A 27,193-nucleotide genomic window follows, 5' to 3' on the forward strand; every position below is an offset into this window, starting at 1 on the left:
AATAATTAGGGAAATATAAAGAAAGACCAAAGAAATTATTACATACCAAGATGGCAAAAACCAAGGAATTTAACACTTGACCAAGTGCTGATGAGAATCTGAAACAGTAAGAACTCTTGTATACTACTGTTAACATTAACTGGAGCAAAACACCGACAAATAATCTGTACTACCTTATGAAGTTTAACACACTGTACATCCTAGCAATACTTGTCCTTAGATATGTACCCTCAAAAACTTTTGCACACATGAACCAAGTAGTACAAATATGTTCAGAGCAGCATTATTCTTAAAGTCAAAAACAGTAAATGACCCAGAGGAATTCCAACAAGAAAAGAGATAGATCAGGGTATTTTAACAGATGAATACTACATTGCAAAGAGTATTACATAACTATATACAAAAGCATGGCTAATAATTAAAAACACTGTTAAGGTAAAACACAAGTGAGAGAAACAGAAAACAGGCATACCATTTTCACAAAACTAAAAATATAAAACAATACATTTTTGTCATTTACATGACAAAATATGAAAAAGATAAAATAATTCTGGGCAGTCACTACTCATAGCAGGGTAACACATAAGCATATACAACAGCACTGAAAACATTCCATATTAATTAATTCCAAATATTTAGAAACTTCAAGTCCAAAATGATAGAAAACATAAAGTTCTCCACAGTCCAAAATTTGTCCTTAAATTCAATACAATTCCTTTCCAAAAATGTATATATATCTACATTTTTAATATTCATACAAAACAATCACACCATACCTGCTGCTTAACACCATTCTCCTTTCATTTAATAAAACAGCTTAGAGATTTTTTAAAAAAAAGATCAACACTACTAATCTAGTTCATTTTATCAACAGCTTCGTAGCATTCTAGTATATTAGTATACTACGGTTTTTTAAATTCTCCAACTGATGTTTCAGTTATGTGCAATTCATCCTTGTATTTAAATACCTGTGAAAGTCTCAAAAGCAGATCATAATCTATGTAATGAGTAACTCAATAAATTCCATAAAGAAGAAATTGTGCAAACCATATTTGCTCAAACAGAATATTCTGAGGGGAAAAAAATTGAACAAAATTCAATTGTTTTACCTTTTTTTTTTCTTTTAATAGAGAGAGATACAGTGGGTAAGGGGCAGAAAGAGGCTCGATCTCCCGACCCTGAGATCATGACCTGAGCTGAAATCAAAGAGTCAAACACTTAACCAGCTGAGCTACCCAGGCAGCGCTCTGAAAATTCAATGTTTTAATCAGATGAAATTTTGAAATAATTCCTATATAACTTGGATCAAAATGAGAATATAAACTTCAAATGCAGACTATTATAAAATTTTAGAAAGACTAGTTACCCCATTTAAAAAACTGGGCAAAAGATTTGAAAAGCTGTTTAACCCTGATCATAGAACAAAACAAATTCAAATTAATACTACATTTAGGTGCCACCTCATCTATCAGACTGGCAAAACCCCAATCACTGAACAATATACTCTATTCAACAAGCTATCGGGAATGGAGGCACTCAAATATTTTCTATACAGCAGTACAAAAAAAAAAAAAAAAAAAAAAAAAAGACAAAAATTTCCCTGTACAGCCATGGAGTGATCTCCAGGATAAACTTATCATTAAAAAGGAAGTTGTAGCTGTTATAACCTGTATACACTGTCACTCTCTCTAGGGTGATGGGAAGGAGAATGTAGGAAGCAATTCACATTTGTTTACATTACACAAAAGAAGGATAAGCCAAAAATTGATGAAAATGACACCTATAATGGGATAGACAAAGCAAAGGAGAGTGGACAGGAAGTATCAACCAGACTTCTATAAATGTAGTTTATTTTACTTTTGATTTGGGAAAATTTAGCCAAAAATGTTAGGGGGGAAAAAATCCCTAAAAATCAAAACCAAATGAAAACATGAAACCTATCAGCTTGGTAGTAGAACCACACACAGAATTCTTTCAATAAACTTTGATATTCTGTTTTTATACTATAAGGACAAAAATAACTGCAAAGAAACATTAAACTGTATTCAGTAATTATAATGTCAGTGTAATACTGATGTTCCTTTTTAACTAACTAGTGTATATATATGTACATATGTTACAATTTTAATGTTAGCAAGCAAAATTATTCAATTTATACAAGAGGTAGAAATATAAAATCAGAAAAGTAAAAACTGTAAAGTTAAATTGGAAATAACAAATGAGCTCACAATATTATGTCTCCAAATTATTTGCTAGCTCTGTTCACTAAAAGGGCTTTGAATGACCACCTAACAGCAATTAGCACCTTTGCACCCACGTTACTGTGGTCTCTTAAGGACCACTACTCACCCAAAGAAACCAGGATTTTTTTTAAAGAAATGGCTAAGATCTAGAACAAGAAATGATACTTCAAGCAAGTAGGTATCATAGCTACTGGTGTTATAAGCTCTCAACAGCTCAAAATGAAAAATTAAAGACTTCTTAAAGAATGATCATTGCAATAAGACTGGGAAATAAATGTAGAAGCCTGTTTTCTTATAAAAAGGGAATTCCAGTATGACAAAATACTGACGTAAAAAGTTAACAGAAAAATCTAAAATAGGCGGGGACAGGGGGAGGAGTGGATCACCATTTTTGCAATACCCAACGAAACTGCAATTATTAACTAATAAAATCAAGAAGGTATGAAAGGATAATGGGAGCACTCTATACTGGATACATCATGCTAACCAAACCTGAACCTCCTGATAAATGTTAACGTCACAAAAAGATAATGAGATATGTTCCTCCTGGTGTGATACAACAGGAAAAACACACAGTGCATCTACAAAATATTCCTGCTAAAAATTAAACCTGAATCTGATCAAGCCTCACCTCAGGAAACAGGACATGAGGAACACGTAAAACAATGACATGGAAGTATAATCACCAAAATCAACAAAGTGGAAAACCGTACAGAATAGATGACCCGGTTTCTCTAATAAGCAATAAAAGAAAAAGCAATAAAGGGAATGGAAGGTAAACTGATTCATAGTTATCTTTATAGAGACTTAAAAGACGTTAACCAAATCAGCATACTGACTTTCCTTGGAATCTGATTTGAAAGAGAAAAAAACACATTTTTTTTTTAATGTTTATTTATTCAGAGAGACAGCACAAGCAGGAAAGGGGCCGAGAGAGCGAGGGAGACACAGAATCTGAAGCAGGTTCTAGGTTCTGAGCTGTCTGCGCAGAGCCTGACACGGAGCTCAAACCCACAAACTGTGCGATCTTGACCTGAGCCAAAGTCAGACACTTAACTGACTGAGCCACCCAGGCGCCAAGACATTTCTGAGGCAAATGGAAAATTCTTACTGCTAGAAATTAGATATTAAGAAATTATTTTAAATTTTATTAAGGTATAATAATGGTATCAATATCATCCTTAGGAGATTATTATGTTAGAGACCCACAATAAAGTATTGAGTGAGGACATGAAATGATCTCTGAGATTTACTTTAATATTATCCAACAGGAAGGATTTGCGTATTATTGTACCATTACCATTCACACTCCTTTTTATGTATCTTGAAAGTTTAATAATGAAGTTTTAAAAAAATTTAAAAAGGGAAAAAAAATTGACACAAATAAATGGAAAGACATTCTGTGCTCCTGGTTTGGAAAAAAATCAGTATCATTAAAATGTTCATACTACCCAAAGCAATCTACAAATTCAATGCAATCCCTATCAAAATTCCAACAGCATTTTTCACAGAAATAGAACACACAATCCTACTATTTGTACGGAACCACAAAGGACCCTGAAGAGTTAAAGCAATCTTGATAAAGAAGAACAAAGCTGAAGGCATCACACTCCCTAATTTCAAACTAGTAATCAAAACACGATGGTACTGGCATAAAAACTAGATACATAGATCAATAGAAAAAAAATGCAACCATACATACATATACATACACACACACACACACACACACACACATATATGGTCAATTAATTTATGACAAAGGAGGCAATAATATACAATGGGGAAACAGTCTCTTCAATAAATGGTGCTGGGAAAACTGAACAGCCACATATAAAAAGAATGAAACTAGACTACTATCTCAAACTATACACAAAAACTAACTCAAAATGAATTAAATACTTGAATATAAGATCTGAAAGCATAAAACTCAACGAAAACATAGGTGCTAAGCTCCTTAACAAGGGTCTAGGCAATGATATTTTGGATTTGACACCAAAGGCAACCTGAGGACCTACAGAATGGGAGAAAATATTTTCAAGTCATATACAGTTGTCCCCTCTTACCTATAATTTCAGTTACTCATGACCAACCATAGCCTGGAAGTAGATGATCCTTCTTCTGAGGTATTGTCAGAAGGTCAAGAGCATCCTAATCCTACATCACAATGCACCTATGTCATTCACCTCACTTCATCTCCTTGCATAGCCATTATTTCATCACAAGGGTGAGTACAGTACAATAAGACAGTCTGAGAAAAAAAAATTTTTTAATGTTTATTTAGTTTAGAGACAGAGAGAGCACACACGCAGAGAAGGGGCAAAGAGAGGAGACACAGAATCTGAAGCAGGTTCCAGGCTCTGAGCTGTCAACACAGAGCCTGACATAGGGCTTGAAATCATGAACCGTGAGATCATGACCTGAGCCAAAATCGTACGCTCAACAGACTGAGCGCCCCCTGAATCCATTTTTAAACAAGAAAGTCAATGAGTTCAGGATCTCAAGTGGACTAAAAGACAATAAAATAAATCTCATGTGAGGCAGAAAAATAAGGATAAAAGCACAGATTAATCAATTACAGAAACAAAAAAAAAAATAAGAAAAGCTGATTCTTTTTACAGACCAGTAAAATAAGGTCTCTGACAAGAGAAATAAACAGAATACAAATTATCAAAATTAGCAATAAAAAGGAATTTAAAAATGCTATAGAATTCTGAGATATCTGAAGCCCAGTAAAATATAATTGTCTAAGAAAGCAGTAAATAAACTAGTAACTTTGGAAGAAATTGAACCATTTATCAAAGACGTATCCCTCTTTCCTCACCCTTTATATATAAGCTGCATAAAATCTTTGTAATATATAGAGGAAATGATGGGAAGTATATACAGTGCTGATTAACTTCGGTAAAATCACTGGTGATTTAATTTACTTTCCTTTTTGGCTAATGCATTAAGCATAACCTCTATAATTGCAGAAAATATTATGGGGAAGAAAGAGGTAAATTTTTCAAATGTTAGTTTCCTACCTTTGAGCTCAAGCACTGCCATCTTATTTTATTGATAATGTAAATATAATATTACAATTATCCTATAAACTTCTTTAAATGTTTGAGAGACAGAGGGAGAGCATGCATGGGAGCAGGGGAGGGGCAGAAAGAGAATCCCAAGCACGCTGTGCAGTCAGTGCAGAGCCTGGCACAGGGCTCCATCTCACGAACCATGAGATCATGACCTGAGCCGAATCAAGAGTCAGATGCTCAACCAACTGAACCAGTCAAGCTCCCCAAACTTAGTGCAATTTAATCAAAACCAAAAAGTCTTCATGGAACTCAGCCGACTGATCTTAAAATACACATGGTAAAGAAAGTGCCAAGACAATTTTGAAGAACAAAGTTGTGAAATTCACTCTACAAGGTTCCAAGACTTACTGTGACGCTACACTAAATTAAGACACTGTGGTACTGGTACAGGATAGACAAACAATGAAACAGAACAGATAGCCCAGAAACAGTTCCATCCATCTATGGAAATCTGACAGCTGACACTGCAGATCAGTGGGGAAAAAACATGAACTATTCAATTAAGTTGGTACTAAATGGGTTATTCATAAGGGGGGAATAATCATTAAACTTTATCATAAAGTTAAATTCCAGGTAGACTGAGGCCCAAAATGTGAAAACCAAAACTTCAAAACTTTCATGATAAAAACCACTATATATAAGATCTTGAGTTAAAGAAAAATTTCTTAGAACTAAAACATAAATGTGACATTAAAATTTCCAAATTCTATTCAATGAAAAAAAAAAAACCACAAGCCACAGACAGGAGTTAATGTACGTAAGTAACGTGGCTTTAGGACCCATAATGTATAAAACTCCTAGGAAACAATTTAAAAAAGGATAAAAACTACATTAAAAAGAAAATGGATAGACTATATCCATGAACAGGTATTTAACAAGAACGGCCTATAAATAAGAAAATGTATCCATTCTCAGGGAATTCAAACTAAAACAAGAGATCTATTCACATGTTCCTCAGTCTGACAATTAAAAATTCCAACGCCAATTATCAGAGAAGACGTACAGAAACAAGAATTCTCATACACTGCTAGTAAAGTATAAATTAGCACAACCATTTAGGAATGCAACATGTCAATATCAACTTGCAAATAGACACACAATATAATCCAGCAATTCCACTTCCAGAGAAACCTGAATAGTGGCATTTATTAATGCATGCACAAGAATACTCACAGCAGTAATTTATAACAGGAAAAAATTAGAAACAACCTCAATATTTGTCAGTAGGGTAAGGTACATTCACATAATCATATACCATATGGCAATGAAAATGAATTAGAGCCACATGTAAACCTGGGTTAAAAAAAACAAAAACGGGGACCTGGGTGGCTCAGTTGGTTAAGCGTCTGACTTTGGCTCAGGTCATGACCTATCTCACAGTCAGAGTTCGAGCCCTGCATCAGGTTCTGTGCTGACAGCTCAGAGCCTGGAGCCTGCTTCAGATTCTGTTTCTCCCTCTCTCTCTGCCCCTCCCCTGTTTGTGCTCTCTCAAAAGTAAACAAACGTTAAAAAATTAAAAAATAATAACATTGAACAAAAAGAACAAGTTAGAGAATACAAGCAGCATGTGGCACATATACATAGTTTAAACATGTAAAACAAAACCATATATTGCTTATGACACAAAACATAAATAACACACACAGGGAAAGTACAGACATTCACAGGAATGGCAAACACCAAATTCAAGATAGTGGTTACCTGGGGTGGAAGTGGAGGGAAATACAGGATGCAATGAACTGAATGTTAATGACCACCAAAATTCATACATTCAAATTGTAATTCCCAATGTGATGGTATTTGAAAATGGAGACTTTGGGAGATAATTAGGGTGAAATTAAGTCCAACTCCATACCTTCAAAATTCTACATTTAAAGGCTGAAAGGAACCCTCCAATGAACCTTTCCTAACACCATTAAAATGAGTTCACTTTGTGACCTTTTTTACTTTTTTCCCCCCTGAATTCTTTTGGATTAGATGTCTTTAATTTTAGTTGCCCCAATTCTCCAATTATTTTAGAAGTTATATATTCTATCCCTATGTTTACTGTGTTGACCCTTACAATTTTAAAATATAAATTTATCTGATTCACTTTAGTCTTAAAATTTCCACCCTCCAGACTGGTACAGTCCAAAAGAAATGTAAGATGAGCATATAGGATGATCTTATAATGTAAGACGATCTTTTAAATGTTCTAATAACCATATTTTTAAAAGACAAAAAAAGAACACAATTTTATTGAACACAAAATAATATCAACATGTAATAAATATAAAATTACATTTTTTTTTATCATACTAAGTCTTGGACGTTTATGTACATTTTACAACTGGAGATCAATTTAGACTAGCCATATGTCAAGTGCTCAATGACTACATATGACGAGTGGCTATTATAATGGACACCATAGCTCAAAACAATATTAGAAGCATCAGAACTTAAACATCAGTTACTCAACTACTCTCTTACACGTTGTTATAATATTTTTAGTTCAACTTTTTAAACCCCAAATCAAACAATCACTGCTATCACTTACTCATACTGTCAATAATTATATTTACCCACAGGCCTACCAACTTCTTGGTTAACCTTACTTTTCCTACCCCAAACCTCCTTTCTGGAGTCATCAGCTTTCTTCCTACAGCATAAACTCTAGAAATTCTTCAGTGAGTCTGTTGATAAATTTCCTCAATTGCCTTTTTTGGGGGAGGGTGAAGGGAAAAGGGGTTTCTGAAATGACTATTTTGTTCTTCTCTTTTAAGTGATAATTTAGCAGACTACAAAATAACAGGTAGGTACTTATTTTCATTCAACACCTTGAAGATACTATTTCACCATCTTCTGGATCCCCATGTTGCTGAAGAAGCATATTGTATCTTTACAGTTGTTACTCCTTCTTGGGAAATCTGGTTTTTCTATGGCTGCTTTAAAGCTCTTCCGTGTGTCTAATGGCTTGCTCTTTCACTGTGACGTGGCTAGGTTTTCTTGTGCTTCCTAAATCTAAGAATTCATGAAGCTCATCAATTTTGGTAAATTAGGAGGTTTTTAAACTTTCATATTCCACTTCCCTGCAATCTTTAACTTTCACTTTCTGGTAGTCTAGATAATTTGTTAGAATTTCTCTTCCTTTCCTCTTTTAACCTCTGCTTTTTTGTTGCTCTGTGTTAAATTCTGAGTAATTTTTATGTTTTAATTTACTAATTCTCTCTGTAGGGTTATCTGCCCAGCTATTTTTAACCTGGACTCAAAGCTCTCTTAAAAACTTATGTACAGGGGCGCCTGGGTGGCTCAGTCGGTTAAGCATCCGACTTCGGCTCAGGTCACGATCTCGCAGTCTGTGGGTTCGAGCCCCGCGTCAGGCTCTGTGCTGACAGCTCAGAGCCTGGAGCCTGTTTCAGATTCTGTGTCTCCCTCTTCCTCTGGCCCTCCCCTGTTCATGCTCTCTCTCTCTCAAAAATAAATAAATGTTAAAAAAAAAAAACAAAAAAAAACTTATGTACACTTGAGGGGGTACCTGGCTGGCTCAGCTTGGAAAAGCATGCGACTCCTTTGATTTGGGGGTCTTGAGATTACTAAAGATTATTTGAGATTACAGAGATTACTAAAAAAAAATTAGTAAGCTATTGAAAAAACTTATGTACACCTGAAACTAATACTATGTATGTCAACTATACTTCAATAAAAAATTTAATTTGGGGGCACCAGTGTGGTTCAGTCAGTTAAGCATTTGACTTCAGCTCAGATAATGATCTTGTGGCTCATGAGTTTGAGCCCCGCATCAGAGACTCTGCTGTCAGCGGGGAGCTGGCTTCAGATCCTAGTCTCCCTCTCTCTCTGCCCCTCCCCTACCTGGCACATGTGTGCATACACTCTCTCTCAAAAATAAATAAACTTTTTAAAAATTTTAATTTTTAAAGAAAAAATTTTGTCTCTAATAGCCAGTTAAAAAAGTTCATATTTGGGAGTCCACTGTGGTGCTCCTCCCAAATCAGGTGTACAGAGTAAAGAGCTACAGTAACAACCATGATCCTCATTTGAGCACTTATGTGCCATTCTGTGCTAAATCTTACATGTTATTTCATTTAATCTCCAAAACAACTTTTGAGGTAAGTCCTATTAAGACCATTTAAAAATCTGTTAAACTAAAGCTCAGAGATTACCTTCAATGTTATAGAGAGGCCATACTCTAGCCTGCTAGCAAATTCTAAATCACATGCTCTTGACAAGACCTCCACTAAAAACTTCTTGTCTACCATCAATAACTACAATTTAAGTTGAACTTTAATACTGTCTTTCCATCATATAAATTTTAAGTGAACTTTAAGATACATTTCTTTTACATATCCTTTAAGAATACTGATAACAGATGTCTACTGAACTATGCTGAGCAGACAATGATGAACACAAAAAAGGTGAAAGAAGTTATTATAAGAAATATTATTGGGAATAACATTACAGACACACACAAAAATCAAATATATGTCTTCTAATGTAAAAACATACCACCACTTATAAAATATTACCAAAAACAAACAAAAAGAATATGACAGTCTCTAGATCCAACACCAATTGACAGATACATGAACATTTTAAATTATAACATCAGAACACAATTAGTAGATGCAGACTCGGGGGGCAATTCTGTGGAATCAACAAGTATTCTTCAAAAATAAAATGCAATGAGACGCCTGGGTGGCTTAGCTGGTTAAGCATCCGACTTCATCTCAGGTCATGAGCTTACTGCCTGTGATTTCCAGCCCCGCATCAGGCTCTGTGCAGGGCTCTGTGCTGATAGTTCAGAGCCTGAAGCCTGATTCAGATTCTCTGTCCCTCCCCTGCTCCCTCTCTCTGTCTCTCTCTCTCTCAAAAATAAAATAAAACATGAAAAAAAATGTTTAATAAAATGCAATGTTAAAAAAAAACTTCACAAGTGAAAGGATAACGTGCAGATTAAAAAAAAAACTAAAAAAAGGCTTATCAACCTATTGAATTTGCTCATCTTGTTTCATCCTGATCTCTCCTTCTCACCAAAAACAAACAAAAAAAAAAAACAAAAAAAAAAAAAACCCCTGTAACAAATACTTTGACCTTTATGAGACAATTAAAATGTTTTTTTATTCAATTTTCTTTTTATGTTTTTATTTAGTTTTTGAGAGAGAGACACAGAGCACAAGAGGTGGAGGGGCAGAGAGAGGGGGATCCACAAAATCAGAAGCAGACCTCAGGCTCTGAGCTGTCAGCACAGAACCGGACACAGGACTCGAACTCAACAGACCATGAGATCATGACCTAAGCTAAAGTCGGATGCTCAACTGACTGAGCCACCCAGACGCCCCCAAATTAAAAATTTTAACATTAATTTGGCACTTGATAACATTAAGGAATGTTTTTTTTCTGTCCTAACAGTATTGTGGTTATATCAAAAAAAAAAAAAAATCTTATCTTTATGAGACACACCAAAACATTACAAGTAAAATACTGTATCTGCTACTCATCTCAAAATAACATAGGAGAGGGGCGCCTGGGAGGCTCAGTCAGTTAAGCATCCGACTTCGGCTCAGGTCATGATCTCGCAGTTCGTGAGTTCGAGCTCCACATCGGGCTCTGTGCGGACAGCTCAGAGCCTGGAGCCTGTTTCAGTTTCTGTGTCCCCCTTTCTCTCCGCCCCACCCCTGCTTGTGCTCTTTCTCTCTGTCTTTCAAAAATGAATAAACATAAAAAAAAAATTTTTTTTTAAATAACATAGAAAAGTACAGTGAATATCACAAATTCTAGCAATGGTTTATTGATGATTATTGGGACTAAGTGACAAATAGTGGTTCATAACTATCAGGTCTTTTTCTATGTTCAAATTTCACAATAGGTATAAAAAATCATTGTTCAAAAACACATCTTTCATGATAAGTTTCTGTGATACCTTTACCACTTCTAAAGTAAAAATTATTACTTAACCACCTTAAGCCCCTAATGCAGTATGTCCAAAACTAAATATTACACTTTAGCAACACAAATAGACCACATAAGAGTTTATATTTTAAATTTATAGAGATTCATGATTCTAATTTATAGCACCCCACGTAATACCAAAGCCAGTCTTTTTGGAGTTAATTCTCCAAATTCTAACAAGAGGATAATAATGAGCTACTTTTTATGTATGGGAACTTACCAGTATTTACAGAATAGTGCCTACCAGATCAAGTACAGATTTCATAACCTGCACTTGAGACCTTCTACAACCTATATGCCATCTTTCTCTCAAATTCATATACAAATCTACTGACACAAAAGCTATTCAGTGGTTCTCAATTTGTGCCAGCCCATTATCACAACTCTGGCCATGTCATTCCCTCACCATACACTACTCACCTCCTCTCCCCAACTATTTTTAATGTATAGGTCACAACTCACTACTTTCGTGAGGTCTACTCTGATCCTACCAAACCAGACTAATCTCTTTTATAACAGTCATAGGCACTTGCTTAAACCTTGTGTTATCTCTTTAACCAGATGAGGTCCTAGAAGACACAGCTCTTTTGGATCTCCAGCAAATAGGAAGAATGTTATGAAATAAAATTGATGTTTATCTTTTCACTGATAAGTGGCTTGAGATGATAAGCATACTGAAGCCAGACCCATTAGGAGTTATTAAATATTTAGTGTGTATGTACTACTTAACACATACTACTGATGATGGAAGAACAATAAAACAAATAAGGTCCCTACCTCTACCCTCAAAGAGCACATATTCTCAGTGTTTCTGAACTGCCAGTTAACAGTGTTGGCATTTTGTAGACACACTGTAAATGTCTGCAACTTGCAATTCAAATATAAACACCTAAGCATGCATATGTAGCATTTTAAGAAAAATCACACTCTAAAAGTCCAAACAGAAGTTTTTAATAACACACTTATTATAAACAACCAGTTATATTCGATCGCATTATTTCATTACAATTATCTAAAAAGCCCACGTTGGTGAATTCACATCTCAGTTAAGTTCAGCAATTTACAAACAGTGCTTTCTATATACCAGGGAGATCCAACATGGAAAATGCTAATAACTTATTTTAACAAATGTCCTCTATTGTCCAGTTTTAAAGGCTTCATTTAGTAGTTAATTTAGTATGAGAGCTAGCACCAATTTCACTGTTTAAAATATCCATTCAAAAAGTTAACATTTTACCACAAGGAGTATAATCTTGAATTACTGTGCAATCACTTCATTCATTTCTGTTTTCCTCAGTAAAAGGCCGATTACACTGCGATTTCAGTGGCAAAATGGTTAAGAGTATAAAAATGAAACCATGAAGTTAATTACAAATTACAAAGAACAAAAAAACCATTTTACAGAAATGCAACAAATCTCTTTATTAAAAATTCATAAATTTCCGAGGCGCCTGGGTGGCTCAGTTGGTTAAGCACCCAACTTGTGATTTCAGCTCAGGTCGTGATCTCCTGATCATGAGTTTAAGCCCCTTGTCAGACTCTGTGCTGAATGTGGAGCCTGCTAAGAATTCTCTCTCCCTCTCTTTCTGCTCCCACGCAGAATAAATAAATAAATTTTTTAAAAAATCTTTAAAAAAACTCACAAATTTATTTTTATACTCTCACTAAGCTAACCAAAAAGAAACAAGTCTAAAATCAACTGAGTAGCTACATCAAATTTATAAGGGTAATGAAAAATGAAATTTCAACAAACCCTAAAGTTATAAAATTCAGATATTCTATATGTAGTGCAAATCAGTTAATATTAACTGAGGACCTGGTTTGTGAAAAATACTTTTTATGCATAATCACATTTAATCTTCAAAACTATTATAATCTCATCTAAAAAGTAAAGGACCTGAAGCTAAAAACATTTAAGATCAAATAATAAAAAACTATACTCCTTAATAATACAAATAAATCTATATGTCCAACACTACATGAAGAAATTCAAAATAATAATCTGTAAGAAAATGTACCTACAATGTGTACAGGAAATCAATTTTACACAGAAGTGTAACAAAGATTCCCAGGCATTCCCATACATAGTTGTGGAAAGAATCCTTTTGGCATTCTGGTTTTCATAAACTTTTTAACTGTAAATTTCACTTGACACAGGATTTTTACTTCCATTGTAAATATTTCCACATACTCTTTAACTACAAACTAGAATCAAACTATGTCATCAACATAGAAACTACATCGTGGTGTAGCCATATAACAAAGAATGAGGCAGATCTAGAACTACAGACCACATTATGTAATTTTTTTTGAAAAAAGGAAAAAATAGGTGGACTTGTACTTCCAGGCAAGACAGTGTAATATGCACGAGTTTCCCACTGAAACTTAAAAAAAAAAAAAAAAAAATTTACACATGACACGTGTAACAATGGTTTTCAAGAACCAGACAATGATGGACAATGATCCCTGAAATTCAGAAAACAAGGTCAGTCCATGATTGCCCCAGCTTACTATCTTGAAAGACCAGGCCATGGCACAGCCCAGGTGAAGAAAATGGCCAAACTTCAAAAACTCCCTAAGAGGACATGAGTCCAAGGAGACCAAAGCAAGTAGGGTTTCTGAAGCAAAGTACCAAAGAGAGTTGCACAGAGGCAGCTCTGGGAATCTGTGGAAAATCCCCCCAAAAATTCAATGCATGCACACAACTGTGTTATGATTAATATAGAAAATATTTTTCTTATTGTTTTAGTATTTAAAAGATAATTAGCTGTTTCAACAAATAACATATGACGTGTAACATATACAAAAGTAAAATATACGATACCAATAGTACAGAGGCCAAGAGAGAAGAAATAAGTCTTGAAGGAAGACTGTAAGTTAAAGATGTATGATACAACTCCTAAAACCAGCCACCAATATAACCAGAGTTATAAGCTAATCAGTTAACAAGAGATATAATGGAATTAAAACATTATCCATCCAAAAGACAGCAGAAAAAGGGAACAAAGAACACAAAGCACAAACAGAAAAACAGCAAAGTAGTAGTTTTAAAACTAATCTTATTAGTCAAAACAAGAGAGTGTAAGTTGGATGTAAAAATGGAATTCCAACTTTATGCTATCTACAAAAAACACATTTTAAATCTAAGGACACAAATAGGTTGAAAGTAAAAGAATGGAAAAAGATATGCCATGTGAACCCTATTCAAAAGAAAGCCAGAATGGCTATATCATAAAAGTAGATTTTAAAGCAAACAGTATTACCAAGGATAAAATGGTCACTACATAATAAAAAAGGAGTCAATGCACAAAGAAGACATAGTAATCCTAAACATTTATGTACTAATCATAAACTTAAAAAAAATAAATAAATAAAAACTGGAACTGCAAGCAGAAACTTAGACATGCACAGGTAAAAGAGGAAATTTCAATATCCTTCTCTCAATGTGATAGCACAATACACAGAAAATCAAGAAGGACAGAGATCACTTCAACAACATTATCAATAAACAAATGACATTTATAAAACACTACCCAAGAGCAGAATACACATCTCTATCAAGTGCACATAAAACTTAAGATATGTGATATTTGGATCATAAAACAAGTCTCAACAAATTTACAAAGATTCAAGTCTTACAGTATGTTCTCTAGCCACAATGGAATTGAATTAAAATAATAGACACATTGGGGCGTCTGGGCATCTGTTGGTTAAGCACCCAACTTCAGCCCAGGTCATTATCTCACAGTTCATGGATTCGAGCCCCGTATCAGGTTCTGTGCTGACAGCTTGGAGCTTGGAGCCTGTTTCAGAGTGTGTCTCCCTCTCTCTCTGCCCCTCTCCCACATGCGTGTGCGCAAGTGCACGTGGGCTCTAGCTCTCTCAAAAACAAACTAAAAAAAAAAAATTAAATGAAAAAAGTAACAAACATCTATGGAACACTCATAATATTTGGCAATTAAATAAATAACATACTTCTCATAACACATGGGGCAGAAAAATGTATTACAATGCATTTTGAACTGAATAAAAAGTATGCATGTCAAAATTAGAGAGATGCAGGGGTGCTTAGGTAACTCAGCTTGGGTAGCTCAGCCGGTTAAGTATGGATCTCTTGATTTCAGCTCAGGTCATGATTTCATGGTTCCCGAGTTCCAGCCCCACATCCGGCTCTGCACTGACAGTGCAGAGCCTGCTTGGGGTTCTCTCTTTCTCTCGAAATGAATAAACTTTAAAAAAAAAAAAAAAATCTGAGAGAGGCCACGAAAGCTGTACTTAGGAGGGTAATATATAGGGGCACCTCGGTGGCTTAGTCAGTGAAACATCTGACTTTGGCTCAGGTCATGATCTTGCAGTTCACAAGTTCAAGCCCAGCTGTGCTAACAGCTCAAAACCTGGAGCCTGCTTCAGATTCTGTGTCTCCCTCTCTCTGCCCCTCCCCTGCTCACACTCTGTCTCTCCAAAATAAATAAAAACATTAAAAAATTTTTAATTAAAAAAATAAAAAAAGGAAAATACATAGCACTAAACCTCTATGTTAGAAAAGTATCACGTCAACAATACCAGCTTCAACATAACTAACTTGAAAAAGAACTAAATGCAAAGCAGAAGAAAATTAAAACAGTAGTTATCAATAAAATAGGACACAGAAAACTCAATGAAACCAAAAGCTGATTTTTTGAGACTATTAACAAAATCAATAATCTCTAGCTAGACTGACAACGAAAAAAAGACACAAATGATCAATATCAGGAATGAAAAAAGTGACAGCACTACAGATTCTACAGACATCAACAGTATAAAAAGGTAATTATCATAAACAACTCTATGCAAATACACTCAGTAACTTGGATGAAATGGACTAATTCACACGGAAGGCACAAATCACCAAAGTTCACTTAAGAAAAAATAGATAACTTGAATAGTCCTGGATCTATTAAATAAACTAAATGTGTCATTTAAAACCTCCACAAAGAAAACTGGTGAATTGCCCAAACATTTAAGAAAGAATAGCATTTAGGGGTTCACCCTAATATCATCACTTCTATTCAGCACTGTACTAAGATATCACAGGAAAAAAACGGCATCCAGATAGGAAAGGAAAAAGTAAGATGGTCTATGTAGAAAACCTGATAGCGTCTACAAAAAAAGCTATTATATCTTAACAAGTGAGTTTGGCAAGAGTGAATAATACAAGAACAATACACAAAATATTTGTGTTTTTCTCCACTACTAACTAGAAACTGAGATTTTAAAAATACCATTTATAACAGCACCAAAAAATACTGAAATAGGAATAAATCTGACAAAAATGTCCAAAAACTGTACAATGAAAACTAAGCACTGCTGGGGCGCCTAGGTGGCTCAGTGGGTTAAGCATCCAGTGCCTGATTTCGGCTCAGATCATGATCTCACGGTTTGTGGGTTCGAGCCCTGCATCGGGCTCCCCACTGTCAGTACAGAGCCCGCTTGGGATTCTCTCTCTCCCCTTCTCTCTGCCCCTCCCTCATGCCTGCACACATGTGCACTCTCACTCTCTCTCAAAATAAATTTAAAAAAACCTAAACACTGCTAAAAGAAATTAAAGAAGATCTAAATAAATGGATAAACTGTGTTCATGAGTGGGAAACTTCAACATTGTCAGGATGCCAATTTACCTCAAATTGCTTTTTACATTCAAGTTACTTCCAATAAAATCCCAGCAAGCTTTTCTGTAGAAACTGACTCCTATAAAAATATGAAGGACATAGAAGAGCCAATACAACTTTAAAAAAAAATAAAGAAAACCATGATTGCTTGATGTCAAGCCTTAACATAAAGTCACAGTAATTAAGACAGTATGTTTTTGGCATCTACATGGACAAAAATGGGTCAATGGAAAAGGATACAGTACAGAAATAGAACCACTCATACAGATAGCTGATTTTTGACAAAGGTGCAAAGCGAATTCAATGAACAAAAGACAGCCTTTTCAACAGTGCTGGAAAAAGTTTAACTCCATACCCCCCAAAAAAGAAATGCACCATATTAAAAAAAAAAAAAAAAAAACTCAAATGCAAAACCCAAACTATGAAACTTCTATTACAAATCAAAGGAAAAAAATCTTTGTGACCTTGGGTTAGGCAAAGATGGCTTAAACAAGACCTGAAAAGTACAAGCCATAAGAAGACAAAAATGGTAAAGGTCATCAGAATTAAAAATTGCTGTTCTTTAAAAGACACTACTGAGAGAATGAAATTACAAATGGCAAAAAAAAAAAAAAAATCTATGAACCATATATCTGATAAAGGACTTATAACCAGAATGAAGGCTTCTTAAAACTCAATAGTAACCCAATTTAAAAAGTGGGCAGGCGATCTCAAGAGATACTTCACCAAAGATGATATGCAGCTGGCAAAAGAAAACACATGAAAAGATATTTAACATAACAGACATTAGTGAAATGCAAATTAAAACCACAAGATTACCACTTCACCCCCTCTAGAATGTCTAGAATCAGAAAGACAAGCATTGGAAAGGATGCAGAAGGAATGGAAATCTCATACCCTATTGGTGGCAATGTAAAATTATACAACCACTTTGGAAAATAGTCTGCAGTTTCTTAAAAAGTTAAGAACATATGTGTATCATATGATCTAACCATTCCCATCAAAGGTATTTCCCCAAGACAAACGAAAAGTTCACACAAAGACTTTTACAGGAATGTTCACAGCTTTATTTACAATAGTCAAAAACTGGAAAAAAAACCAAATGTCCATCAAGAGTTGAATGATAAATTGCTGTATATCCATAAAATGTAATACTACTAAGCAATAAAAAGGAATGGACTATTGACAGACAACACGGGTAAACTTCAAAATAATCACACAGTGAAATAAGACCAAATAAAAGGGGCGTACATGCGGATTCATTTAAAATTCTATAAAATGCCAACAACCTATAGTGACAGAAAGCAGATCAGTGGTTGGAGAAAGAAAGGCAGAAGGAAGGGTTACAAAAGGGCAAAATGATATGTTCATTATCTTGATTGTGATAATGGTCTCATAGATGCTGTATACTTAAAATATGTCCAGTTTATTTTATATCAAATTGAATCTCAATAAAGTTATGTTTTTAAAAGGCAAGATGTGGGCCAGTACATGTGTTATGAATCCACCTGTGTAAGTAAGCAAGGATGCTAATGTTTGATAATATACAAAATGGTAACACCTCAGAGGGGAAAAAAGCACCAGGAAAAATTTAACATAATTACCTACACCTGAGAAACAGGACTGGGATTTGGGGAAACATACCTTCCACTTTAAATTTTTTAAGGGCACATAGAAATATATATACAATGAGAACTTAACTACTTGTACATATGCATGACTCCAAAGCAAAAATTCTTAACCACTGTCTCAGAAAAGTTCATAAAACAAAACTTCGGTTATTCAAACTTTTATATTGAACAAAGGATAAAAAAAAATGGTTGGCAATTATTTTTACATCATTTTCCATTTTTTTCTCCTCAAACCACTAACACAGAAACTGGTAGAACCAATAAACCATACCTGGACATCCAATCCCGAGTCTCCCCCTATCTCTGGGCCAACTCATGGTGGCTCCTGTCTGAATTCCTTCTCTCCTCACCTACTAACAGTGAACAACTCAGACTTGGGTCATTCATTCTTTTACAAAATTCCACAGGATACCTACCTAACTGAATGGTTAACTATACATTTTACATCTTGCACTCTTGAGCTATTCCCGATTTCAAATCCTGCAACTACCTCAACTTACAAAATAACACTGCCAAATAAAAATGCCTTCCCCAGAAAAAGCTCTTTCTCCCCCAATGTACATAGTAGAAACTCAACAAATAAGCCTAAATATTAAAGCATGGTAAGTGGGGAGCCTGGATGGCTTAGTTAGTTAAGCATCCAACTTTTACTCAGGTCATAACCTCAGGCTCAGGTCATGATCTCATAGTTCATAGGTTCAAGTCCCGTGTTGGGCTCTGTGCTGACAGCTCAGAGCCTGGAGCCTGCTTTAGATTCTGTCTGTCTCTCTCTCTGTCTCTCTCTCTGCCCCACACTCCAATGGTGCTCTGTCTCCCTCCCTCTCTCTCTCAAAAATAAATAAAACATTAAAAAAAAAAATTTAAAGCATGGAAAAGTATCCAGTGCACTACAGGGCAGAGGACAGAAAATAAGCAAGGAAATACAAAATATTCCCTAAAGTATTCTAAAGACTATCACAAAAAATACTGTGAACAGTCACCATCACTATACTAAGGACACAGCCTCTCAAGACTACTCACGCTTGAAAGGGGGAAATGTTACTGCATCCAACAAGTATTTGTATATCAGGTTTGGAGTATGTTGTGCCAGGCTTGAAAAATTAAAAAGACAGAAGACAAGGACCATGCCCAAACACGGCAGACAGGTTTGCAAACAAAAATTTTAACATATTATGCTGTTAAAATGTGCAACGATTCAAGGAAATCAAAGGCCTAAGTATTAGAACTAAGGTCTAAAGGAGTAGTTTTCCTGGCCAAAAAGTGAGGGAAAGATTCCAAATGATCTGTACCATAACAGCTATTTTCCTTTAATAGAAAGACAAACCAGCTCTTAACTTCTGACTCTAATTTGAAGCTAATTACTGAAACAAGTTTCGCTTGTTTTAAAGATCAAGATAACTGATTTCTAATGTGGCTCACTACGGACACATTTTAGTCTTCATAATCAAAAGTTAGAAACACTTAGATTAATAAAATTATATGATTTATGTCAAATCACTTATCTGCCCACTTAAAACCATAACTTCCCCTCAGAAAATTGGGATATCATTTTTATATTCACAAAAAGTCATGTCTGAAAGCATTTTTAATTCCCTGAACACCATTCATACCTACTTTAGAATGTTCTCACAGACTTTCTAGAAAAACTCAGTTTTGTCTATTTAGATTATAAATTATATAATCCAACTTTTAAAATTAAATGAAACACTTTACACTTGGGTTTTGTTAACTCTAACTTTCAAAAGCTAACTTAAAAATTTCCGTTGATGGTAATAGTAGATTCAGCCATTCTGTTTTCATTAGTTTCAAACAATTTTTTCCTACCTTGACGCCAACTGCAACCTCAGTGACAATTCTGTAAAGAAAAAAAAATAGTTTCAACCTCTTATTCTTTTAATGATCACTGTTGGTCTCTAAAACTTTAGGGTAGTTCACCATTCATGAATCTTCCACTAACCATGCAAATGGAAAACAGATACACAGATGGTCAGTGACAATTCTTTGTACTATTTTAAACTCAGTTTTCTAAAAACTGCTTTCAAACTTAAGATGAAATCACTAAACTCATGGTATTTTTTAATAACCTATTAAATATCAAAAAGAACAAAACCCCAAGAACTATAATGCCATTTCCACAAAGCTAGTATACTTAGATTAATAGTTTAAAACTTAAAACAATTTAGTTATCCTGACAGAATCAGAAAACATGAATTCCAGTGCCAACTTTTGCCGTCAATTTTCATGTTAACCTGGGGAAATAGCAAACTTCTTTAGATATAGATTTCATGTGGAAAATTATCTCTAGATAACCTCTCGGACAACTTAAGTTTGGTTACTTTGTTCACTTTGATATGGTCTTCCTTTAATATCTTTTAAAAACACCAAACTCCAAACACTTAATTAAAATAAACTCATATTTTACAGGACTCTTCATATACTGCCACTGATTCTAATAGATGTACTTTTTAAATGATTCGTTTTTATACCCCCAAATGGGCCCAATACAGCTCTCTTTTCGCCCTCAAGGGTGCCTCCTTTCCAACAATTAAATCATTAAGAGTCTTTTCAGATGTAGAGCATTAAGTACCAGGGAGACCCCGGTCCTGGTCGCTTCCCAAAGCCCTTGCCCTCACCTCACTCAGCATTCTACCTGCACTAGGGCTCTCAAAGATGCAGCACGGTTCTGGCTTTTTGTTTTTCCCGAAACCGGTCAAAGTGGCTAAAAAAAAAAATGGCCCTGTGTTGACTATCTGCTCTTGTTTCTGCCATGGCTGTTGGCCTTTGCCCATGTGACTGATGCCGACCACAAACACTTGGGTTTTTCAGATGATTTAATTTCTGGGCCCTTTTGCCAAGCCTTGAACGTTTAGGCCCCCACAAAAAGGCATTTTTTTTCGGTCTCCCGCCCCCACTACCAGACTCAAGTGAAAACAAAGGAGTATGACATCTGCCTTCCCCCTTCCTCCCGCCGCCGCACGCCCTCCCCGCCCCCCCCCCCTTCCCCAGCGGCTCCCACTTAGCTTTCCCCCGAGCTCCCGCCACCGGCATCTCCCCCAGCCTGGGCCCGCCGGGCGAGGCCGGGCAGATGGAGGACGGCTGGGGTGCACACAGACGCCTTTCTCCCATCCCCTAACAACCCCCACACAGGCCTCTCTCTTTGGCCACAACATTCGCTCCCACAGGCGCGGCTACCCAGGGTTCGGGTCCCAGGTTACGGATCGAAATGGCTCCTAGAGGGGGCAGGGACGGGCCAGACGTTCTGGGGTTCCCACCCCATCCCCCGCCGCCAAGTCCGTGCCCGCTCCCTCTCCGGGGTCGTCGCCCCCGCCATCGCCCCAATGCCTCTCCAGTCTACGAGCCCGCTTTCTTCTCATTTTCTCGACCAGAGCCCGCCGGGGGAAGCGAAGGGAGGGGTGTGTGCGATGGGGCGGGGGTTGGGTAACGGCAGCCCAGCCCTGGGAGGGGCCGCCGGAGGGTTTCTGGCCGACCCCGAACCGGGCCGAAGGAGGGTCCAAATCCCCTCTCACACACTTCCTTCCCGGCCCCATTACATACCCGTCCATTGCCGAACCGGACAAAGCTTCGCTCACAAGAACCGAGCCACGCAGCCAGCGAGACACACAAGCGGCTAGAAAATGGCGGCCAGGGCCCGACGGAAATTGCCGAAGGTGTCGGAGCGCACGGGGCAGCGCGCGGCAGCGGCGGCGGCGGAAAGAGCCGAGCGCGCCGGCGCCCGGCTGCGGGAGGCGAGCGGCGGGGCGCGGGGACGAGGGGGAGTGGGCGCCGTCGCCGCCGCCTCTTCCTCCGCGCGGCCGCGCGCCTGGGGCCCTCCGCCCTCCGCCCTGTGGGCGCAGGCCTGCTGCGGTGGAGCAGGGCGGCCTAGCTTCTTTTTGCACGCGCCTGTGAGAAGTCCCTGATGTCTTTCTTGGGCAGCGTGGTTGGAACACCTCTCAACCCTTCACACCCATTGCCCTGGATCTCACGGGGGTGGTCCCAGAACTGCACGACTGCCACCAAGCAGCCTCCACTTTTAACTCCAAACCAGGTCCCAACTTGGCCACCCTCGACCTACTTGGGCAAAGGGAAAACCATTTTATAGCTGTCCTCCTACGCCATCTTTTATTTGCAGACCCTCTCCATCCTCTCAAACACACACACACACACACACACAACCTTTACCCCACTAAATGAAACCACTGCTTTGTACAAATCAGACTGAACCTAGATTTTTGCTTCCAGACCCTTGTAGTTCCCTGCCAACTGGGAGAATGTAATTCTCACCTCAGCTGATGATAATGAGCACTTACAGGAAACAGTCACAGTACCTTGGATGGAAAAGAACACAGGTGGAGCCTTGTAATAAAGAATAGGTATGAAAAATGCAGCGATAGTTAGGCTCTACCATTTGGGAGCTCGAAAGGGAAAGTGGGGATGAGAGTGGTGCCTCAGTCTTCATTGGTTAGGGATGGAAGGAACATTGAAATGGGCCACACAAATTGACTCCCTTTCCTGTGTATCTCACAGTCTTCATTTTAATTCTAATAGTATATTGGACCTTTCCTTTAACATGTTTTTCAGGGGCTCGACAAAATTTGAACAAGCATCCATTTTGGGGAAATGTGCTTAGTGGGGTGACTCTGGCCGGCAACTTACCCTCTTCTCCATCCATCACCCCGAACTACAACACACACACACACACACACACACACACACACACACAGGACAAGTATTCTCTGTATTCTCCAGTTACTCTCAGTGCCCACTCTGGGTCTATACCTCCTACATGCAACCCTGTTACTCCTTTATTGATTGGTATTTCACTGCACTAACCGCTACGTTCTATACAATTCATAAAATAATAGTATTTTTAAGGTGGACAGACCTTAAAGAGCATCTTGTCCAAATATTTTGCTATAGAACTCTTAAAAGTATACAAATGTTATTTACCTCAGGGATTGGCAATCCTTAAAAAAAAATCTATTTCGGGGGCGCCTGGGTGGCTCAGTCGGTGAAGTTGGGGTCATGATTCCGTTGGGGTCATGATCTCACGGTTTGTGGGTTTGAGCCCCGCATTGGGGTCTGTGCTGACAGCCCAGAGCCTGGATCCTGCTTTGAATTCTGTGTCTCTCTCTCTCTGCTCTTCCCCCCCTCGTGTTCTGTCTCTCTCTCTCTCTCCTTCAAAAATAAATATTAAAAAAAAAAATCTATTTCCAACAATGCCTTTGCCTTCACCATTGACTTACAATATATAAAGGACCCATTATCAGTCCTATCACTTTTCATATATTTGTGGTTTTGTACATGTATTTCCCTCAACAATTAAATATGTAAGCTCCCAAAGGACAGGAACTCTAGCATAATTTTCTGTATTCTCCATATTGACTCAATCGATATTGATTGATGGTCAAAGACAAACTGTCTCCATGAGGGAAGCTTGTCCTTAAATGGCAAAAGATATTATAATATTCACAAAACCACATTTTTCTCTATTTTTTCTCCTAATAAAGTACAAGAGTATGAACAAATAATAGTCAATATGATTGTTTATTTAAACCCTCCACTTTCTAGAAAAGATTTAAAGTTCTTTACAAGTCAAGACATATAAAATACTAGACAAAATATCAAAGTCAAATAAGGAGTAAGACAAATGGACAAAAATATAACATGGAGTCAAAAAGAGGCTAATGTAACAATGTATATCACAAAAACATGTTGATTAAAAACTAGTTTCAGATTTGAGCTCTTTCATTTAGCAGCTGTGTGACATTAGGTATGTTCACTAACTCCTCCAGGAAAAAGTTTCTGTTACTGAAAATATGGGATTTATTACTGAAAATGAAAAAGGGATTTAAAATAGGGACTTCATCCTAGATGGTTGTGAGGTCTAAATGCCTTAATGTATGTAAAGTATCTCTCTAGTTCAGTGATGGGTTATGGTAAATATTCAATAAAGACTGCTATCATCATAGTTATTTTACTTATTAACTGTTATTCACTCGACAAGAAACCGGTAACAAATTTAGCTCTTGGATTGTTAACAATCAACAGTATTCATATAATAAATCGATATAGAGATTTTCACAAAGGTTAAAGATGTCATTGAAGTAATTAGATTGGCTGGTATCTAGTGGAATAAATCTGGGAAAATGTCATAGATAAGTTTTGAAACCTCATCCAAATCTAAATTTACATGATTTTTATGAGTTAACCATGAGACAGATTATTAATCTCAACATTAGCACATGGCCAACCTTTGTAATATATGACAAGATTATATTAGTGTTTATGGATTCCTAAAAAAAAAAAGGCAATAAAAAGTGAGTGCCTGTACAGTATTATTTTCATACCCATATCTTTTTTCAGTGTAACAATTTGTTCTTTTCCTTCTGAGTGGTAAATGTTTTGACCTTTTACAGAGATTTACACTTATGTGAACAATGATTATATCTAAATTTCAGTGTATGCTAAGACAAAATGAGGTCTAATATGGATGCAATAAAAGTAGGAAATAGGATCTTGTTCATAATGTTCTGATTTTATTCCTGTCTCCTCTCATCTGCATATAGTACCAAAGGCTTCCTTTAACGTTTTCATAAAGCAGTTTCTTCTTATGAGAAGAGAGAATAATAATGTGATCAGTTATATCGTTTATTTTTTTGATATGTATCTTTGAATAGGTGATATAAATTCAAAATAGATAAAGTAAATTCCAAAGGTATAAAAGCATATACAAAATGCCCAGAAAGGGTAAATACCTACAGACAAAATGGGTAATAATTGTAAATTAACATAGGTTTCTTTTTAGGCTGATGGAAATGTTCTGAAACTAGATTGTAGTGATAGTTGTACATATACCAAATATACTAAAATTTATTGAATTATATACTCAATATTGGTGAATTTCATATCATATAAATTATATATCAATAAAGCTGTTACAAAAAGAAAAAGCACCTATTTCTTCTCCCCAGCTGATGTTACAGAAGCAACCCATCTTACCAGTTTATTGCATAATGTTCTAATGCATAAATTGATTAGATACATAGTATCAGTTTTTATTTCAAAGTAATAACTACAGTACACACTTCTGCAACTTATGTTTCAACTTTAAAAATATATCATAGAAATCTTTCCTTATTGGTACATTTAGAACTGTTTCTTTCTTTGTATATGGCTGCATAATATTCCACCAAATGAGTAAATCATGATGTATTTCACTGGATCTCATTGATGAACATTTAGGTTGCCTCCAATTTTAGTATTTACAAATAATTCTGCAATCAATATTTGTGTTTCTAAGTCATTTTATATTACAAACTAAATTCCTGGGTAGAATGCATTTTTAAATTTTTAAAAATACTATCAAATTGTCTTTCAGGTTAGTGAGCCCTTGTGGGGAAATGTTAGCAATTCCTATTGTAAGAAAGAGGGCTGATTTCCTTAATATATTAGGAGTTACTACAAATAAAAAAGTCAACAGCCAAATAGAAAAAATAAGTAAAGCATACAAATAGAATCTGAACAAATATTACAGAAAAATAAAAACAAAAATAAATGCTCAGCCCCACTTACAATAAGAGAAATTAGAGATAAAACTGTACTCGGGTACTCTTTTTCACCTGTCAATGCCCACCTGTCTCCTTCCCTAGGAAACATAGCACAAAGCTTCCTGACTACTGAGAAAAAGGATTCCTTTCAAAACTATCAATCTGTGTGAAAATAGAATAAACATGCTTCTAAATACACTAAATTTATATGTCAAAAAGTTTGTTTCCTATGCATTTCTTCTTTGATATCTTCTGGAAGATGTATTTCCCAATGAGGGAATATATCAGTAAAGAAAATATGGTATCCTGGAAGCCAGACATCCAACACGTAAGAGAGGAGAAATAAATTAGATATTGATCAAAGAACACTCAGGCCAACAGCTACACAGCTATATAGCAGTTCTTGGGTTCCAATATGATATGAGACCAGAAGGCCCCAGGAAAGATGTCTCTAAGACAAAACAAAGAACTTATATAGACCAAAAATGTCTGACTATATTGAGCAGTTTTGTAATGCTGTTGGCAAGCATAGGGTAAGAAATTAACTCAGATAAATAAAAAGTTGTAAGGAAATAAGTCACAGTGCACTCTATGGATCAGTTGTAAAAAATAGTTATGTCTTCACACAATGCGAGCATTGAATATTAACAAAATTAATATTATGAAACACTATCATGAGAGGATAGAAGAGAAGTATGGATGTGTGCGTGTGTGTGTGTGTGTGTGTGTGTGGTGGGAATATGAATTCTCATACTCCAAAGTAGAAAGTCAACAGATAATGTCTAGAATTGATAGGTGAGAAAATAGCAAGTGAGTATATTATTCAGAAGCATAGAGGTAAATACCAGAAAAATCAGGGAAAAGAGTTCAAAGTGGTTGTTTCTGGGGCATGGTACTTGGGGATAAGGAAAGGGTGAGACAGAAGAGTATAGTTTTGGTTTTGTTTATTTTGTGATAAATCTTCCAGAACTATTTACTTGTTAAGCTTTGTGCATGTGTTACTTTGATAAAAATACATTTTACATTAAAAAACGAAAGGATTAGATGGCAGTGAGCAAAGGACTGTCTTTGCACAAACATTGCCTCTTTTGTATTCAG

At 36.2% G+C, this 27,193-nt stretch overlaps 1 protein-coding gene across 5 annotated transcripts in view; it reads right to left on the reverse strand.

Annotated features, from left to right (window-relative positions):
* Positions 1-22,226, reverse strand: part of PTBP2 (polypyrimidine tract binding protein 2) — an 81,601-nt gene extending 59,375 nt beyond the window's left edge. For 4 of the 5 annotated variants that reach the window (XM_019457584.2, XM_019457583.2, XM_019457582.2 and 1 more), the window contains exons 1-2: positions 22,104-22,226; positions 20,373-20,403 (exon numbers count right to left, since the gene is read on the reverse strand). In XM_019457584.2, the coding sequence (XP_019313129.1) occupies positions 20,373-20,403; positions 22,104-22,111 (39 nt within the window). In that variant the 5' untranslated portion in view covers positions 22,112-22,226. Of the gene's footprint in view, positions 1-20,372; positions 20,404-21,740; positions 21,819-22,103 lie in introns of those variants that run through there. The other variant, XM_019457585.2, reaches the window with a different exon arrangement.
* Positions 22,227-27,193: the final 4,967 nt, after the last annotated feature.

This window comes from Panthera pardus, unplaced genomic scaffold, assembly GCF_024362965.1.
Source record: "Panthera pardus isolate Hobbes unplaced genomic scaffold, ASM2436296v1 HiC_scaffold_11, whole genome shotgun sequence".
Taxonomy (NCBI): Eukaryota; Metazoa; Chordata; class Mammalia; order Carnivora; family Felidae; genus Panthera; species Panthera pardus.